The sequence below is a fragment of the Plectropomus leopardus genome, chromosome 16 (assembly GCF_026936395.1).
Source record: "Plectropomus leopardus strain MGB_pleo_1.0 chromosome 16, ASM2693639v1, whole genome shotgun sequence".
NCBI classification, from domain to species: Eukaryota; Metazoa; Chordata; class Actinopteri; order Perciformes; family Serranidae; genus Plectropomus; species Plectropomus leopardus.
The window spans coordinates 20,224,404-20,243,338 of NC_142191.1; the positions used below are offsets into that span (position 1 = coordinate 20,224,404).

Sequence of the window (18,935 nt, forward strand, 5' to 3'; positions counted from 1 at the left end):
TCGTATGTCGTCCAAAATTTGATCAAAATGTCATAGTATTGTATTTCGTCAAAAATATGATAAAGCCATGCTGTTGTCTGTCGCTGAAAATGGAATAATAAAATATTCCTAAAGTTTGTCATTCAAAGTGGCATAAAAAAAGTCATGCAACAGTACGTAAACAGAAATGGTATAAAAAAGTCATAATGTAGTATAATGTCCAAAATATGTCTGCCAAAAAAGCATAAAAAATATAATATTATAAAATGTCATCCAAAATTGCATAAAAAGCATTATGTTCGCGTGTCATCCAAAATGGCTTAAACAAGTCATACTTAAGTATGTTGATGAAAATAGCATAAAAACATCATACTATAGCACGTCGTCCAAACTCTGCTATTAACATCATAGTAGACTATGTTGTCCCAAATATAAAAAAAATACATACTATAGTTTGTCTGTCCAAAAACAGAAAAAAATCATACCACAGTATATCGTCCAATAGAGCACAGAAAACTTATTCTTTATTACGTCCTCCAAATGGACATGATGTAAAATACCACAAAAATGTCATACTCTTGTATGTCGTCCAAAATGGCGTGACAGGGTCATACTATAGTATGTTGTTTAAAATAGCATAAAAACATTATACTATAGTATATCGTCCAAAATAGCAAAAAAAACCCAAAAAACAGTTGTACTATAGCCTGTTGTTCAAAATGGCATAAAAAAGTTATATTCTATGGCATCTAAACTTGCATATAAATTCTTACCATCGTATGTCATTTAATATATCTTAAAAACGTCATACTATAGTGTGTCACCCAAAGCAGCATATAAATTTCAGAACATACAATGTTTCCCAAAAAGCGCAAAAAAGACAAAGTTTTTTATTTCCTTTAAAATAGCAAAGTTGTGGCATATTATGTCAACCAAAATAGCGTAAAAAAAGTCATACTAAAGTATGTTGTCCCAAATAACATTAAAAATTTCATAGTATAATATGTCCTCAAAAAATAGCATTAAAAGGCATAGTATAGTATAAATAATATTAGAACAGCTTGTTTTGGAAGATAAATAAATGTATACTGAACGATTATAAGTTTAAGAATCACAGAAAAGCCACACGTTTTGGAACCTCAAACTTGTGAATGTTTTTTTGTGTTTTTTGCTTGAAATATAAATTCATCAATCATCAGAATTAACATTAAATAATCAACTGAATGACCATTTCACCTGCAGTCTGGTTTAAAAGTTCATTTTTCAAACAGGTCCAGTTAAAATCAAGTTGCAGAATGTAATCAGCTTACTCAGTAAATAAAATATGAAACATCAAAATAATTAAACATTTTAGACTTCCTTTTCAGGGTCAGCATGAGCTGTTACATGGGGACTTTGACTCATCCAGGCAACATTCCTGCCTAAAAGCAGCAAATTCAAACCAGGATCTAACTCCGAAACAAGGCAGATTCACTGTGTTCACACTGACGGGAGGCTGACTACTGGCTGCTGCTCACAGATGAAAAAGCACATCAGCTGGACCGGTCTCTTTTTTCCTCCACGTAGTTAAAATCAACACCAGAAAAAAGAGAGACTGGTTACATAACAAGACATGTAAGGACAGTATGCCCTCAGTCTTTATTCTAGACACCTGCCAGCATCACTGGAAACCAGAAAAACCTGAAGTTATGTTTGCCTGCAGGACCACAGCACATCCAGCCCCGGAAACTCTGCTGACAGCAGCTTTACGAGTCACAGGGAGGAAGGGCGACTGATTACTAGAATTAGCGCAATGCTCCTTTAAAACGTCTGGAACAATGTGAATGCTTGGTTTATGGTTTTGTTACTGTAGCTTTCTCCAGAACCACTCATTCAAAAAAAAAAGTCAAAATTGCATCAAATTTGACACTGCACGTCCTTGGATGCCCTGAAATAGACCCGCCAAGTTTGGAGTAGATCGGATAAACAGTTGAGACATGCGAGTGACTCACATACATAGAGATTAGATTAGAGCATAGATTGGTCTAAGGATGGGACGATCTACAATTTAATCGCGATAAAAACACTCACAGTAAGTTGATCATGGTGAATTTCCAACATAAATTTGATGCACGATTATGTATTTTTATGAAGCCTTTATGTCCAAGACTACCTGTCCTGGGAAAAATAAAGTTATCTTGAATAAATGAGACGTGGATTATGCTGCACAAGTATACCATGAGAGTTTGTAGACGGATGTTTTGTTTAGTTTTGCAGTAGTAAAAAGTGATCGCCTTTGACTTCAGTTCATCAAGAATTTTTGCCGTTTGGGGTTATTTATTCACCAGAGGCATGCGAGACAAGTTTTCTTTAAAGATTCAAGGTAGCCTGCGGTGAGTAATTGATACACAAATGGTCATTTTGTAGTATTTTTTTTTTTTATAATAAGAGATAATTTTGTGAGTCACAATTATTTTGGCCGGGATAATCGTAACATGATTATGGGCTGAATAACCACAAAGAGCATGTTAAAGGATAAAATAGTTTATTTTATAGTCTCATAGTAAAGGTAGGCCTCAACTTGCAAGACAATTGTTGGCAGTATGTACAACATACTCGTAATTTCCATGGAATGGAATCGGACAAACAAAGACCTATTACACTAATTATATCCTCCTAAATGGAAATAAAATGGAAACAATATACATACACACACGTTTCCTAGACACGCAAAATGCTTCCTTTTTTTCCTTGGGGGATTCAGCAACATTGATTTTTACTGTGTAAAGCACAACACATCGACAGGGATTATTTTTGCTTCCTTGTACTGCAAAAGACGGGAGCTACCTTTTTGACATTCAATACCTATTTCATACCCTTAAGGAAAACTACATGTGACAAATTGGCATTTTCCCATGACTCGTGAGATTACTACAAAATGCATAACATACTTTGAAACTTGAAAACATCCAATCAATGCTTTTTTTTATAATATATAAAACGAGATGCCTAACGTATTCAGCCACCTAAAGTCATTCACTACTTCAAGCTAAAGGACAAATTACGATACAAGTTTAGGATTATTCTCCTTCAAAACATCAATTTCAACAAAGGAGGGTTTTTTCTTTAAATCTTGTGTTAACAAACGTGTCGGGCAGAAAACATCTGCAATCCAGTGGGCCTGAGGTGGGTATCACTTTTAATATTTGCTTCAAAGCATCTTCACATTCTTTAGTGGAAAAAAGTAAGCTACAAATGTTTTATTGTTTTTTTTTACTTTAAAAAGGTCTCCGGGACAATTTATCTAGGTGTGTGTGTGTGTGTGTGTGTGTGTGTGTGTGTAAATTCTAAACAGGTTTTTATCAAGAATAACAAAATAAACAAAAACAAAAATATATAATATAGCAGTGCTTGGAGTACGCCAGGCGCGCCCTTCCCCCCCAAAAAACAACCCGGGGAGGAGGAGGGGCTTTATTGAGGGTACAAAAAAAGCATCAAGTCCTTAAGTAGCCAAGCTGCCTCTTTTTGGGTTTTGGATTGTAGATGTTGCCGGGGGGGGAAATACCAATGCCGGAGAGAAAAGAGAGAGAGGGAGGGAGGGACGGGGACGGGAAAAAACCTGAAGCTCTCTACATGGATTGAAGCAGTCATCTTCCACCCTGCAGACTTCCTCCCTCCTGATTCTGGAGATCGGGTGGAGAGAGAGACAATTGTGGCGGCGGTGTGAGGAGGTCAGAGGGGTCATGAGTCTCCAGTGCGAGCCCACCCACAGATGGAGGAGAGAGGAGGACGGTGACGGAGGCCGAGGTTGGTGGTTGTGGGCATGAGAGGGGGGGAGGGGTCGTTGAGCCTCGAAAGGCTGCGTTTCCTCTTGCCCTCCTTTGTGCCCCGCCGCCTCGACCTTAGCCAGCTTTTTACCGCTCCACTCTCTAGCTGGCCTCCACGCGCAGCTTCTTCCTGTTGGGAGGCTCCTCGGCCTCAGACTCGGAGCTGGAGTCGGAGCCTCCGTCGAACGCCGACACGGCGCTGCCTTTGGGGTTGGTGTACAGGCTGCTGTCGGAAGATGAGTAGCTGGCCTGGAGCTGCGCGGAGCCCTTCACCTTCTCCAGAGCACGGACTGCGTCAACACACACACACACACACACACACACACACACACACACACACACACACACACACACACACACACACACACACACACACACACACACACACACACACACACACACACACACACACACACAAGGAGGAAGACGATGAGAACCGTACACAGCTTGATTTCAAAATACTACTTTACGTGACCCACTTTAAAGGGCCCAGTCAAACCAGCACATTTGTGACCAGTGTTGACCAGTGACAAACAGTTTTGACATGACTGGCCTTTAGGAAACACAAATAATCTGAGAATCCCAAACGGAGATCACTTGTGAGGCACCAGTTTTTATGTAACTCTGCTCCGCTGAGTGGGAAGCAACTTCAGCAGAGATTTTCTCTTCATATCCTGTCATGCCCCATTTTCTAGCGAGCCTCCATGCCACTGGCATCTTTTACTCATTGTGTTTTCTCACAGAAGGTTTCTATTAACCCTTTTTTCCTCTAAAAACCAGACACAAGCTCATTTAGTTTTCCATCAATATCCGAAGCTTGATGTACATCTGCTGCTGTGCCGGTTTATTCTGAACATTAATATTGTATCAAACAACTCTTTGCTTTGTACAGTGTTGAGAGGATTACTTTAAAAACCTAATCCACAACAGATTAGAGTACACGCCCTAAAATGGCATTTGTAATGTAATGTATTGTATTACTCAAAATAAGTAATGTATTCTAAATATTACTTTTAGAGTACTTCAGAATCGTCTTGCAAAGCTGATTTGTCAGGGTCTAATATTTCCATGCCAAAAACAAGTTTCCTCGCTGCATCTCCTCTGCCCCTGTTGTGTATCAGGCGCCCTGCACGCAATTTTTTTTTGGTTTCTGTTAATGGGAAATGTGTGCCTCACAATAATTTTACACCGTGTCCTAGCAGCAAGCGAGCATTGCTCTCTGTCCGCACTGAATCTGTTAAAAAAGCACATGTCGCGTCACGTAAACAAACTACGAAGGCTACCTATCAGCTGTGCACTTGACTGGAGATGTTACCACCAAAAGATGGGCAAGTACTTGCTATTTCTGTACATTTGCACTTTTTTTTTAACAGAAAACGCACATTTTAGATTGAGAAACTTAGTGGAAATGACACACAACATAGCCGGCAACGAGTCGGTTGTTATCAGCGATGGTCATTTACCAAAAAACACTGGCTAGCTAACTGCCACCACTCAACACTGCGCTCATACACCAGTTACGGCTCGTATATACAGCACTGAAGGGCGTATACCTTTAAACAAGTTACAGTGATATCTGTTTTATCAACACTCACGACAGCATACCTATTGAGGTTTTGGCTACCATTGTCGTTTTTTTTTTGGTTTTTTTTTGCTAGAAATTTGTTAGTTTTGCCCTGAACAGTAGTTTATACTCTGTAATGGAAAATTAATCAAGATGGGATTTTAAACACAGATACAAGTTTGAAGTTAATATTTTAATAACTGAAGTTTTAATATAAGACCTCAAAAAAATTAAAATATTTCACAAAAACAGGGGCTGAAATTAATAATTAAAATATGACAACAGTTTTAAAAAGTGAGAATCTACATGAAAGAGCAGGCTGAAAGCAGGTATTTTGAATATCCTGGCTGAACTCTTGCATGCGTCTCAGTCGTCTTGGCACACCGTCAACATTTAAGAGAAAACCAACAGAATTATGAAAGCTAAATTAAGCGCGAAGAGGGGGTTTAACTTTAGCTTTTCACTCGTCTGATGTCGTGTTGGCACAAACACTTTGATGTTAAGATCTGGACTTTATGTTCTCAAACCATTAACCCACATGCTCTTTTATCACTGTAACATCAAACCAAAACAAACATGGCAGTGAAGCGTTTGCATTTCCTCCCTCCCTGCCTTCACTCTCACTCTCACCGGCTGCAGAGGGTCAGATCTGATTTGCTAAAACTCACAGCTTCTATCAGCAGGTAAAAACTGCTGAATCACAACAACCGCCCCAAACTAGCACATATATTTCTTTCTCAATTCTTAAATTACGTTCTGACAACTGTAGACCGTCCCCCCGACTGCACAACACAGCGAGAGGAGGGGATGTGTTGTTACCTTGTTGTTCCAGCAGTGCGTTCTGCCTCTTCAGGTCGTCGATGTCCTGCTGGTGCGTGTGATTTTTTCGCCTCATGTATTGGATGTACTCTGTGGCTTTGTCTAGGATTTGAGCTCGAGACGCCTGTTTGGTAGACTGCTGTTAGTGACACATGCAAAAATTGAAGCAATGACGCAAGTATACAGAGTTCTCATCACATTTTTTATACAATCATGCTCACAAAACTGCAGACTGAAACAAACTGCAGAAGAAATCTAGGACAACGCTGTGTGTTTCTGCACAGCTTGCCGCCTCTTAACCTCCCAAAATCCTCCAGCACTTCAGTCTGACATCCACGGGCTCGGTCACAACCCCTGCACATTACTGTCAGGGTGTTCGCCTCAGCAAATAAATGCTCTGCTGCAGCCTGTTAGCTGCTATAAAGCTTCCACTCACTGACTTCATACCAGCATCAGTGCCATTTCTACTCATTAGGGCTGGGTATCATTTGACATTTTTCGATAGCAGTGTGTGTGTGATATCCAAGTTTCTGTATTGACTCCAAAACCCCGTTTCTTCAGTGTTTAATCGCCTAAAACAAAGTCGCCCTCCGTGAAAAAAGAGCAGACACGTTAATAATAGGACTGCACATAATTCATTTAGTGATTATTGTCTAAATTATTTTTGCTTGGTCTGTAAAATATAAGAAAAAAGGGAAAACTGTTGATCACAATTTCCAAAGGCTTTAATTTTTTCCAAGTCACTAGTTTTGAATGACAAACTGTCCAAAACCCTAAAATGTTCAGTTTGATATCACTGAAGACAGAAGAAACCAGAACCAGGGCACCAGAGAGGTGAATTAGGGACATTATTTTTTTAAATGATAGAAATTATAAATTATAAAATGGTTGAAATTCATTGTAGTTCCAGCTCTAGCTATTATATTTAGCGAGTGTGTTTTCTGTTGAGGTCACCATATACCAAATAAACTGATCACAAGACGAGATGAAGAGAAAACCTCTGCACACGGGGCACAGGGCGCCCCGACACCGGATATTTTACAAGGAAAAAAAATTCTCAGTGCTACTTAACATCTACAGAGCTCGGCATTAAGTTATTGCTAATGCAAAAACATTTCCCCCTGCTGCAGCTTCACATTAAAACACTTAACCTGCAAAACACCACTTGACTTTTATTATGAAGTTGCCACAGCAAATACAACATGTTTGTCAGTGAGATAAGCGCCACCGCTATCGTTGAGGTTAAAACCAGGCTCAAGTTTTGGCTGAAATCTACGCAAAAGTGTCAACATCAATAAATGTCTTGTATACTGATTTTTACTTACTGTGCTGAATTTTGGGGAAATGCATATAAAAACAAATCTGGAGCCTATAATTAAATTTCAGAAAAGACCTCTGTCCCATAAAGGATTGAGGTTTGGTACCCAGCCCTAAAATTCTCCTGTTTTTTTCTTGCAAGACGAGAAATACTGCATGTTGGCCCTAAATCAGGGCTTTAATAGCAGCATGGTCCTGGGAGAGAGGCGGGGGTAGAGCACCGAGGCAGCTGTAACCCAACACTTCATACAAATAATCAGCAAACGCCGCTCACATCATCCCGTCAGCCCCTCCGCCCCTCACACTGTGTCAAGAGTGGCCTGGTCTTTCAGGGGAAAATAAAACGCCGTGTTCCTGAACCAGCTCTCCAAATGTTCTCAATGTCATGGATGTCAAAACAGGAAGAGAGCAACAAAATTTCCTCATAATAACTTCCTGACGCTGGTCCAAGTATTTAGACTGCATCGCTGTCTTGCTGCTGCCAATCTGCACTCGTCCTCCGCCATCCGCCCTCCGCCCTCCGCCCCGTCCCTTCAACTGCTCCTCATCACTGACGCGCGCACATTACAAAGTACGTAAAGACATCTCTGTACACTCATTAAAATGACGTCATGGTAGAAATACACGCATGCCTACATATCCTTAAATTCTCACTGAACATCCCACAATATTATACTTTACCTTTTAGAAAACACATGGCAAAAGTTAAAAAATGTCTTACATGAGAACCTGAACCTGGTGTGCCTGGTGGAGCTGCAGGCTGAGCTTTACCAACCTTTTCTCCCTGCAGGGCGGGTACCGAGTCCCGGAGGCTGTGAAAGCTGTCTTTGATGTGGTCCCTACGTTTGCGCTCCAGCGCATTGTGGTGTGCCCGTTTGTCTGCCTGCAATGAGAAGAGTCACAAGGCCTTCAGCCTGGCAGCAGAGCAGCGTGGGCAGGGGACAGCGGGTGTCCCTGGTCGACTTACACAAACGGCTCTGCTGCCTTTGCAACAACTCCCCCACTGTTGCTGCGGTTTAAGTCAGCGTGGTCATCATTTACACCAAGAAATATATCTTTCCATCAGTCATATCAGATCTGCACAACGACTAGCTAGTATTTGATTTTTAGAAAGAAGACTTTAAAAAGTCAACATCGACGACGACATAAAACCCCAACTGACAATCCATTTAATCTGCTGATTATTTATATCAACGCGTTGTTTTATAACGAAACTGTTTTTCTGTCTGACCACAGACGAAAACCTAAAACTATCCAATTTAGCGTCTCATGAGAGAGAGAAATGCAAATGCTGATGATGGGCATTTGTGCGGGTGAAAATTACTTGAATCGTTCCAGCCATACGTGACAAACTGATCTAATCCTAACCCCTGCTAGTTATCAACAAAATCACTACTGTAAATATTCTTGGTTGCACAATATTTTTTACTTGGAAAAATCAAATAATCTATCTACCAAACCTCAGCCGAAAAACACGTCAACATGCACTCTCAGTAAAAAGGTTGTTTTTTTTTTTACACAAAAAAATTATAACTAAAGCTAACATTAAACCTTAACATACTAAAATGACTTCATGTGTTTGTGGCTGATCAGGAAATTAAACTTTTTTAGTCATTTGCATACTACTAGACGACAGAAGTAAAAATCTTGCAGTAAATATTTGTAATTTCTGGTTGTGACCAGTAATAGGATTTAAAAAAACTATTAGAAAACCTGCACAGTGGCAACAGCAGAATTCTCAAAATTCACCATCCGCATACAGATTATCGATGAACGTATTTATTTTTGGAGGGTGTCAATTTGTCCAGGGGGCCAGGGGGATTGACATTAACAGTTATCAGGTTGCCACTAGTAACCAGTTTGAGAAACTGACAAAAGGGCTGCACAATAATTTGAAAAATTTTATCAAAATCCCAAAATGTCCAAACGCAATATCCATATTGCATGAGGTCCAACTCAGGTTAAAGCAAAATACGTCACAATATACTATTATATTCATATTCCAGACGTGAGGGAACGTATTTGTTTGGTACTGACCTGAGCAAAAATCACATCATACTTTCTATATTTTTCAAAGTGAAATAAAACAAATACCATTTCCACTAAAATTGCAACTCACATTGCAATTGCAATATCTGTGTAAATAATCTATGGGGTTTTCTTTGCATATTGTGCAGCTTAATTGGCAACCAGTTCTTGGCCTTCGGCTATGTGACAACCACTTTTATACATATAAAAAAATAGGGGCAGCAAAAACAAAATATGCACCCTAAAATAAATTATTTTGAAATTAATGTTGCATCAGTGATATTAAATATTACAGTTACAGTCAGAGCTGGAAAAAGAAAGCACATGCGTTGGTGCATTTACTCACGTGCACACAGGCATCTATTTTAGACACAGTGACGACACAAATTATTTTGTCTGACTAATGGATGAAACATTTGCACTAACCCGTCAATATCACAAATATTCAAATTACTTCAACTGACAAAGAACCAGATGAACCTGAGCAAATAGACTAATTCAAATAAATAATTTCATCAGATCAAACAAAAACTACAGATTTGTTTTGGGTTTTTTTGTTATTATAAAAGGCTTTTAAAAGTTATTCTATGTCACATTTTCGTTATTAAGCTGTTGCATAACTGAAAAGTATCTTGACTAAAAACAGCAACCACATTTTAAGTTTCAGCCTCCAAAAGCTGACGCCTGGTTGTCATTGCCTCATAGTCAAAACAGTATTCTTTTAAGACTGATTTTTTTAAAAAAAAAAATATATATCAAAAACCTGACAAAGTGAAATCCTAACGTAAAAGTAACCTTAAAAAACAGCTTTACTGTGAGGGTTTATCTCCAACAAGAATGTACAGTCTAACACAAGTAAAATAATAAGAAAAAACTCTGCAATTTCACATCTAGAACTAGTTAAAAATACATGTAATGACAGAAAATTGCGGAACAAATGTGCCACCGTTTTCTCATTAAAGTTACATGCAATAAAAAATAAATCATGAACAAATAAATGCACAAACTAATTGCATGTTCCCGGTCTGACTGTGTGTGCACAATATTACACTAAAACCTGTCAGGATTTTTGGGATATCCTGCTGACGGACAAAATAATAGCCGCCTTGGCAAACATGAAGACAGATAATCAATACTACGAAATGTCATTGATTAAGTTTCTGTCGCCTGACTGATATCCATTTAATCACCAGTAGCCTCGGGGTAAAAAGGCTAAAAAAAAAAACTGTAAAAACTCATTTAAGTCAGATTTTCATCACTACGAGTCGCTGCGTTCTGTGGTCTTTTTGTCTTTTGGCCCCCTCCTGAGCTTCCATCCCCCTCCTACTATGTGACCCGAGCCGACCCCGCCCTCACTGCATTTCTGTGCCTCCCTCTCTGCAGGAGCAGCCGTTCAAATGCATGACCGGGCCAAAGTCAAGAGACTCCGGTCATTCAGACGGGGTGTGAGGTGGGCGGCCGAGAGCAGCTGATCCAGGATCAGGATTATACTAACTGAATAAAACAACACAATGACTAACCAAAGCCTCGTGAAATGTAGATTTAAGAAGGACATTTTGGAGAGTTTTGCATTTTCAGATTAAAGGTTTATAAGCAAAACTAATATACAGTTGTTTTTCCTTCCACCTCAAACCACATTTAACATGTTTTTAGCAAAGATTTAAAATAATGCCTTCATAATAACTACTTTTATAAACAATCTCAATTTAACACACATCATGCAACAGCATCTAGCATGCTCCAAAATTTCAACCACAAATTTGAGTTGTAATTGCACGGTTAAAGGCATATGATGGCTGCCACAATCACATGACGGAGGCAGGCAGGAGATCAGTTTGCTGCCTCTAGTTCGACCTGTTTTTAGGCCAAACCATCACAGCCTCCAATCACATCTGATTCTTCCCTAATCCACGCTGTCACCAGACCGAGAAGTTAAGTCCGACACCCAATCAAAGCTCGACTGATCATCTCACTTCATACACCTCCACCAAAGCACGCCCCGATTTCAATATTAGAAACGAAACAGCGCCGTGGTGTGTGGTCACGACATCGCCTCGAGCAGATGGGAAACAGGGTGGAAGTCATGCCAGCTGGTATCATCTGACTCATTTTGTCCACGCCAAAGTAGCCACATGTGAGCCGCCGCGCAGGTTGAGACAAGCCTTCAGGGTGTCGTATGTTGGGTGGGAGGGTGACTAAACATCCGCAACAAATACAAGCTATTAGTTTGCAATTTCATGCTAGAAAACAAGAAGTGACTCAATCCTAAATCATCTTGCTCGTAAGAAACTGACGCCGTAATAAAATACACTCAAAATTCGCTGCATCTCTCTCACGACGCCTGCCTTGTGATTAGTTTGGCTGGCATGGTGACAGCTTCTCCTGCGGCCTGTTGCACAAGAGCCACAAACCATCCAGGAGAGACAAATCCACGAGGACCATGTGCCTCCTCCTCGTATCACACACAAAGCCACAGAGAGGCGATACTCCACTCCCTCCATTAACCCGGGCACAAACACATGACTGGTATTGATGGCATGTGCAATTACAAGTCTGGCAGCCATTGTGATGTGCGCCGTTTCAGTGCATGGACGGGAGGTTTAGAAAGCACATGTGGCTGATTTCCTGCTTACAACAAGGACTGAAAACACTAAATTATGAGAAAATGCAGACTAAACTTCAGACTCTGCTTCTAACTTAACGATATTATGTTAGTGTTTTTGTTTTTTTGTGTCACGCTTCAATTTGATACGCTACACACCGTTTGTGCTTCATGCTATTTATTTATTTATTTAACAGTTTTTTCAGGTCCAATGCTGGATTAAATGTGTGTCTTTTGCTTTGATTTGTTCCCTTTAGCATTAAATGTTAGTATTTTCAAGTTATCTTGAGCACATGTGATGACAGAGTTTTCACTTCACACTTTTACCAGCTGTTCCAGACAAGACTATTGTGCCATTATGCTGCCTCACCTTTCTTTATAAAAGGTACAATCTCACAACTGGGGGACAGAGTTTTCTTGTCTTTGAGCCGGCAACTGAATTCGTGACAGCGGCACAGAATCGAGGTCCGTGTCCACTTGTTCATTTAAGTCGGTTCGATTTGTCTTGGCTTTAAGAGAGGATGTAAGTGTCAGCTCACTTGTTTTAATGCTTAAAAAAACCACACCTTTTTATCAGCCCCTGCACTTCATATCATTACTCCTTTAAAGGGTAATTAAGATCCAAGCATATATTTAAGCTCGCCTCTCTGGAGCTGCTCCATGTACAATTACTTGGTAATTGTGGACATTAAGTGTCCTGAGTGATTTAATATGAACTCTTTGCTATCAGCTGCATCTGCACGTCCCTGCTTTGAAGTTTTTCTAGGTGAAGTCGCCCAATAACCTTGAAGAAAACCGTCCTACAAAAGATAAAGCCAGTTGAAAAAAATCACTGGAGTGCACCTCAAAACAAGCTTATTGTATTTTTTTTTTGTCGGTGAGCTCTTTAGCAGAAATGGTTTGTAATAATCATCGTTTGGCACACAAAATGATCATTTGTTCTTTGGACATCAGATTGTGTTGTTGATGTGCGAACAGGCTAACTAACGTTAGTGAATCGGTCCTCTCTCCCAGTATTTTTGAGATGAGTACAGAGTACCGCTGCCCGCTGGAATAAGAGTTATTTTCTCTCATGCAGGCGAAAAACAGACTTTCTTTTTGGCTTTAGTCTTTGCGGTGTGTTTAAGCGTAACATGTTGGCTGAGACATTAAACAGTCGGCCTTCATTATCACCGTTCTCTGATGTTATTTTAGTGTCTAAAATAGCTTCTTTGCCTGTAAATGTGTGTTTTATTTGTTTTTATTTGCCAAAAATTGAATTGTCTTTGTAGATTAACTAAGTCACACTAATCTAAATTTACATTTTAAATGTTTGCTTTTACAGAATTCACCTATTCTTTCTATAGTGTTTAACAGTAAAAGTGAGCCAACTCGGTTTACTTTGATGAAGTTTGACGCAGAAAATGACACATGCAGGACTGAATAGGTGCGGACGTTTTTGAGCCGACATCAACGACTAAATGGATCCAAGGACAAGATGCATCAAGTTCTGAGTGTCTCAAAAAAACATTAAGTAATAAGGACAAAATTCTTGATCATACTGTGTCTAACTTTATGCCAAAATGTCATAAATGTTGTGATAAAGTTCATTTTCTGGAAAAATCTAATTAAACACGGTTGGGTGGATACAGTAAATAGACAAGATGTCTTTTTTTGATAACCTCGCATGTTAAATACTTTATAAATCAGGGTACTTAAATCATGAAAATTAAATATTGGCATAAAGAAATCCTTATTATTGATTTTCAATAAAGTGAAGTTAAAGTGACACAGCTGCATTAACAGTACAACACAATTACTTATTTATCAAAAATTACTTTCAGGAATTCTGTACAAACTCCAACTCGCTAAGAAATGACGCTATCTAACATGTATCCAAAGACCCGGTGTGGCGAAAGTTTACTGCGTGAGAACTATGAGCACCTCATGTCGGGATGAATCCCGAGAGCCAGTGACCGGGAACCTTCACTGATGTCAACATAGCTTCAGAAAAACAGCTAACTGTCCTCAGACAGGTTCTTCTAAGCTACATGCTATCAGCCATCTGAGGTGACGAGCACACCAGGCACCGCGAAAAACAGGTGTCCGATTACCTCAGTGCAACCATTATCAGTTCATCATAAAACTGATACCTTTCGCTGGCTGCCGAAGAGGACACGCCAGCTGAGCTGCTGCCTCCATTCTCCTCATACCTGACCATGACACATTACATAACTGCTCCAGGTGCCGAGTGGAGGAGCTGGTATCTGCCGCTTCCCGGCTACCGATGGCCGTCTCACATTGTCTGCATGAAAGCCTACACTTCTGCCGGGCCGGTGGAGCACGTGGAAAACCTTCCCGGTGGAAACACCAATAAAACAGAAGCTCCAGCTACCGACGAATCACTGTTGCAAAAATAAAATAGAAAGTATAAACAAACATGTCCTTCTCTGCTGTGAAATTACATGTTCATGTAGAGCTGCAGCGACGACTGGTTTCATTTTCACTGGACTACCGATTACTTTCCTGATCAATCATTCAAGACTGTGAAATGTCAGCAAATAAATGGGTGCAGGAATGACTCCTAAAACTCTGAAATGAGTTAAAATGTCAGCACGTTTTGTTCTGAAAGATAAAATACATCAGTAAATACCCCGATCGTGAATTTTTCAGATTTTATTTGTCTAAAAAAAAGATGTTTGCTAACACGTAGCTAAATAACAGTAGGGGATGTAATCCTAAGCAAATACAGCCTCATTGCGTTGGCGACATCAAGTCATGCGACAGTCGTATAATTTGTTTAATGCACTATACATATCGGGTTTTAACTGTACAACTGGTGCAGTAATTGCAGAAGTAATCAGTTACTGAATATATATTTAAAATATGAAGCACATATTGTGTATATTTTTTATTATTTCTATTTATAGTATGTTTTTTCTCAACCTTTACATATTAGTTCTGCACACTGTAATGTAGCATAAGGCACATTTTTATATTTCTAACACACTTAACATACTCAGCATTTTATACATAGTCTAGATTTTTTAAAAAATATTTCACATACTGTTGTGAGCATTAAAGCATAATGCACATATTTTTATTTTTCATTAATTCCATACTTGTTATTTCTACTTTCTATAATTATCTATGCTCTATTAAATCAGAACAACTGAAACATATTAAAATTTCCCCTCCAGGGATCCACAAACGCATTTTAATTATGTTGGCTTTTCACTTGTGGCGACTGCACGTTAAAAAACATTATTTGTGAAGATAATCTTGCTGAACAAAACATTTAAGTATGACAAACGTTAATTTGCCACTGAGCTTATTTTCAGCAAAAATCCAATGGAGAAATCCCACGGGCTTTGTGATGAGGGAACCAGTGCAATGCCAACTTCCACATCAGCCTGCAGAAAAAAACGTCATTCCTCGGCCACTCTATGGTGAAAAATGTTGATCACAGTCCACGGCTCTATTAAAATGTCAATGCCTAAATATAATTAATTTATTATGATGTCAGTCTCCACATTTGAGGACTGATTTTTATCGTTTTTTTTTTTTTAGTTAAATTGACTTTTTTAATTGATCTAAATTGTTGGCAGCATGGTTACAGTTAATTAACCTCATTCACATAGTTAACTTATTCAAGTTAAACTTTCCATATAATGCATACTATGCATCAAGTCCGAAGTGCTAACAACCCATTGCACTTTATGTCTAGACGGTCGGTCTGTTATCTCACCAACTCAGACAACACACCCTCTATCTAGATTTGAAAACATATACAGTGTCTGTCACACTCCACCCACCATTAGTGCCTAAAAGATGTTATTTCTTGGATCCACTGGGTTCCTTCAGCCTAAAGCAAGTTAGATTTAAGACTTTCTAAAAGACTACTTTTATGGGCATTTTGCCTCTATTGACAGAACAGCTGGGTTAGACAGGAGAGGTGGGAGAGGGGACGACACGCAGCCAATAATAATTGATATCAAATCTGCGCCGCTTCTACCAGGTGAGCTAGGGGTCGCACCTTTTAGGTCTTTTTTGATGCCTCTGGGAATTATATTTAAGACCAATTTCACAATAACCAAAGTTAAAGGTTAAAAAGAATATGAACTGACACAACAGAACGAGTTAATATCTGGTATTTGATGGTAATTTTATGCCTCACACTCTGCATGTGGAATCCCACTGCCTGGATTCCCATCTTGACTTATAAAGTCTTTTTGCATTAAGCACACTGAGCCTTGTTTGAACTGTCTTTTACCGCTTTCTGCCATAGCGCAAAACTTGGTTAATTAGCCAATTTTTGCACTTCCCATGTCATCAAGGGCCCAGTGACCACTAGCTCGCAGACAGTGGATCAAACGCGTGCTGTTGGTTCCACTATGCTGTTTTACTGGACATTAATGGGAGAAGCATTCAGTAATTTATTTTAAAAAATACATGTCAGTCATTTTAAGATTATAAAATAAAAAGTCAGACAAAAAACAAATCATAAAATCCTACTTTCCATATCTTAGCATTTTTGAAAAAATATTTAAGGCCCATGGATGAAATAAATGCATTTAAAGATGTTTTGTACACATTCACTTTGTTAACAAAAAATATATATATATATATATATCAGCAGAAACCAGCAAGTTGGCCATGTCAAAAATTAATTTTAAAGCCAACATCAGCTGATATCAATGACAATAATATTGTGTAGGCCTAATATATTTTGACAATATCTTAACAAGGTGTTGCAAGTAAAAGTGTAAGCTGGCTGCAGTTGAGGCTATTAGATATATCCTCTAATTATTCAGCCTCATTTTGCAGATTTTAACGCTTCGTTTTCATTCAGTTTGTTAAAGATATGCAGAGATGGGAGCAACTGACTCTGGGGGACACAAACAGCTACCAGGACATACATAGTTTATGCATATGGCTTTGCTAATCACATTTAATAACACTAAGTGAACTGAAATCAGGTTTGACTTTTTTTTTTATGTGGCTCTGCAATGGAGGCATATGTGACCGTGATCAAGAGGTCTGTTGGAGGGCATAATAAAAATCTATTTTATTACCACAAATGCATATTCTAAAACACTGCACTAATGTTTCATTTTTGCATTCAAATCGTGGCTATCTGACTGGAGGTGACGACACGTCGAGTTGTGCAGCCTGTGTGCATCAACCGAGTCGTGCAGGGTGTTTTTCTCGCCGGTATGCGATGCAGCTATACGTCATTCATTTAGGCTGCCAGCCCTTTAGTGGCCTGTAGAGAGAAGATGGCTCTAATCACTGGCTGCAACACAGGAAAACATCCCGCAGCACCCCTTCCTGACACGAAGGCTTGTCCGAGATGCAGGCGCGGCTCCTCTCACACATGCAACAAGCACTCGACACCTTTATTCCTCTGCATCATCATGACTGCAGCACAAATGTGTCTTTACTGGCATGACCTAGATGTGTGATTTGCGAGAAAAAAAAGGCGATCACGAGCGGAATCCCCGCGGTGTGTGAGGTAAACCACCGGGGGAAAACTGCTCAGAGCGACTAACCGGCTGCGACCGAGCACAGAAAGCTTTGTATTAACCGGAAAAAATAATAAACATGCAACAATAAAGCCTTTGTAGCGGGATAAAGCTTTGGTCTAAATATAGATGTCGTGTCACCGTCTCCCTGTGGCCGCGCACACATAGGATGGGGGATACCCTGCAATGCACTACTAACGCTGCAATCGCTGCACTAATATAAATGCTACACAAAATTATGCCTTACATAAATATTAATTTCAGAACCTAAATGCATTTTTGCCATGAAGCAATGCTTTCGCTTTCTCTCTCATAATGCATCATCCGGCAACATTACCAATCGATTAAGTAAATACCAAAATAATAATAATAATATTAATGATAATAATAATAATAAGCAGAATGTTATGGATAAATCAACTTTTGCAACAACAGTGAAAACATTTTTTCGACATTGGACAAAATCCCCCCAGCATTACGCACCACACAGTGATATCTCGGCGAGTCTTCCTGCAAAGAAACAGAACAAAAAGTACAATTGTAGCCATAATTGTTCAGCAAATCTCACTGTTTCGCTGAAGTCACTAGAAAGTCAAATTTAGCGTGTTTATAATGCTCTGAAGCAACAAAAGCTATGGTGTTGCGTATCATTTAACAAGAATCCCGACGAAAAAAAAACATACTTATCAAGACAGAAAAGCTAGCCAGCTTAATGGTAGCTAACGCTAGCTGAGCCGCTAGTTCAGCTAAATCGTCGGGTAGCAAAATAACACATGTAAAAAGGTGAAAGTGGAAATACTCACGTCACTATCGACTTCGATATCATCGTTATCACTCATTCTTCGATACAATAGTCTAGTTTAAAGGGACGGGAGGCTAAAAAAACAACATGAAGCAGTTTAGCACCGAGCGGCGCTCCAACAGACAGGCTGCTAAACGCTCACTGTTTGGACAGATCCGAGGAGGACTCCTCCACGTGACTACTCTCCACACACACAGCCACCGCTGCGCAGCACGCATGCGCAGAACCCCGGGGGCGTCTGGGAAAAGTAGTCGCCCCGGCAGATTTTCCGTGATTCGTGGAAAAACCCTTAAATCAACGAATAATCTTAATTTATGTTAATTACAAAAGAGATGTTTATCAAGCAATGAGCAGCAGAAACATCAACGTGTTTTTAAATATTATCATAACATGACGCAATCTTTACGTGCAAACTACAATATCCAGGACTCATTTAGTTTGCTGGCGACGTCACAGCGTCTTCTCGCTTCATATGCATTATGGGAATTGTAGTTAGAGTCATATTTGTATGTCA

At 39.5% G+C, this 18,935-nt stretch overlaps 1 protein-coding gene across 7 annotated transcripts; it reads right to left on the reverse strand.

Moving 5' to 3' along the window:
* Window positions 1-2,486: 2,486 nt before the first annotated feature.
* max (myc associated factor X) lies at window positions 2,487-18,618 on the reverse strand. 7 transcript variants are annotated; one of them, XM_042502985.2, is made up of 5 exons: window positions 18,423-18,614; window positions 18,103-18,129; window positions 8,207-8,368; window positions 6,169-6,292; window positions 2,487-4,075 (listed from the first exon to the last, which is right to left on the reverse strand). In XM_042502985.2, exons 1-5 carry the CDS (start codon window positions 18,456-18,458, stop codon window positions 3,888-3,890), a joined length of 537 nt encoding a protein of 178 aa, XP_042358919.1. In that variant the 5' UTR covers window positions 18,459-18,614; the 3' UTR covers window positions 2,487-3,887. The 7 variants fall into 7 exon arrangements, with proteins under 7 accessions (XP_042358919.1, XP_042358918.1, XP_042358922.1 ...); XM_042502984.2 differs by having other exon boundaries at window positions 6,169-6,307; XM_042502988.2 differs by having other exon boundaries at window positions 8,261-8,368; window positions 18,423-18,610.
* Between the last annotated feature and the right edge of the window lie 317 nt (window positions 18,619-18,935).

What these genes read in the sequence shown, in the direction of transcription:
- max (XM_042502984.2), bottom strand. Translation starts at nt 18,458, where the DNA reads ATGAGTGATAACGATGATATCGAAGTCGATAGTGAC. An exon ending in CGCCGAGATATCACTGTGTG is followed by an intron (nt 8,369 to 18,102) that starts GTGCGTAATGCT and finishes TTCTCATTGCAG; the next exon opens with GCAGACAAACGGGCACACCA. An exon ending in CGCACTGCTGGAACAACAAG is followed by an intron (nt 4,076 to 6,168) that starts GTAACAACACAT and finishes GTGTTGACGCAG; the next exon opens with TCCGTGCTCTGGAGAAGGTG.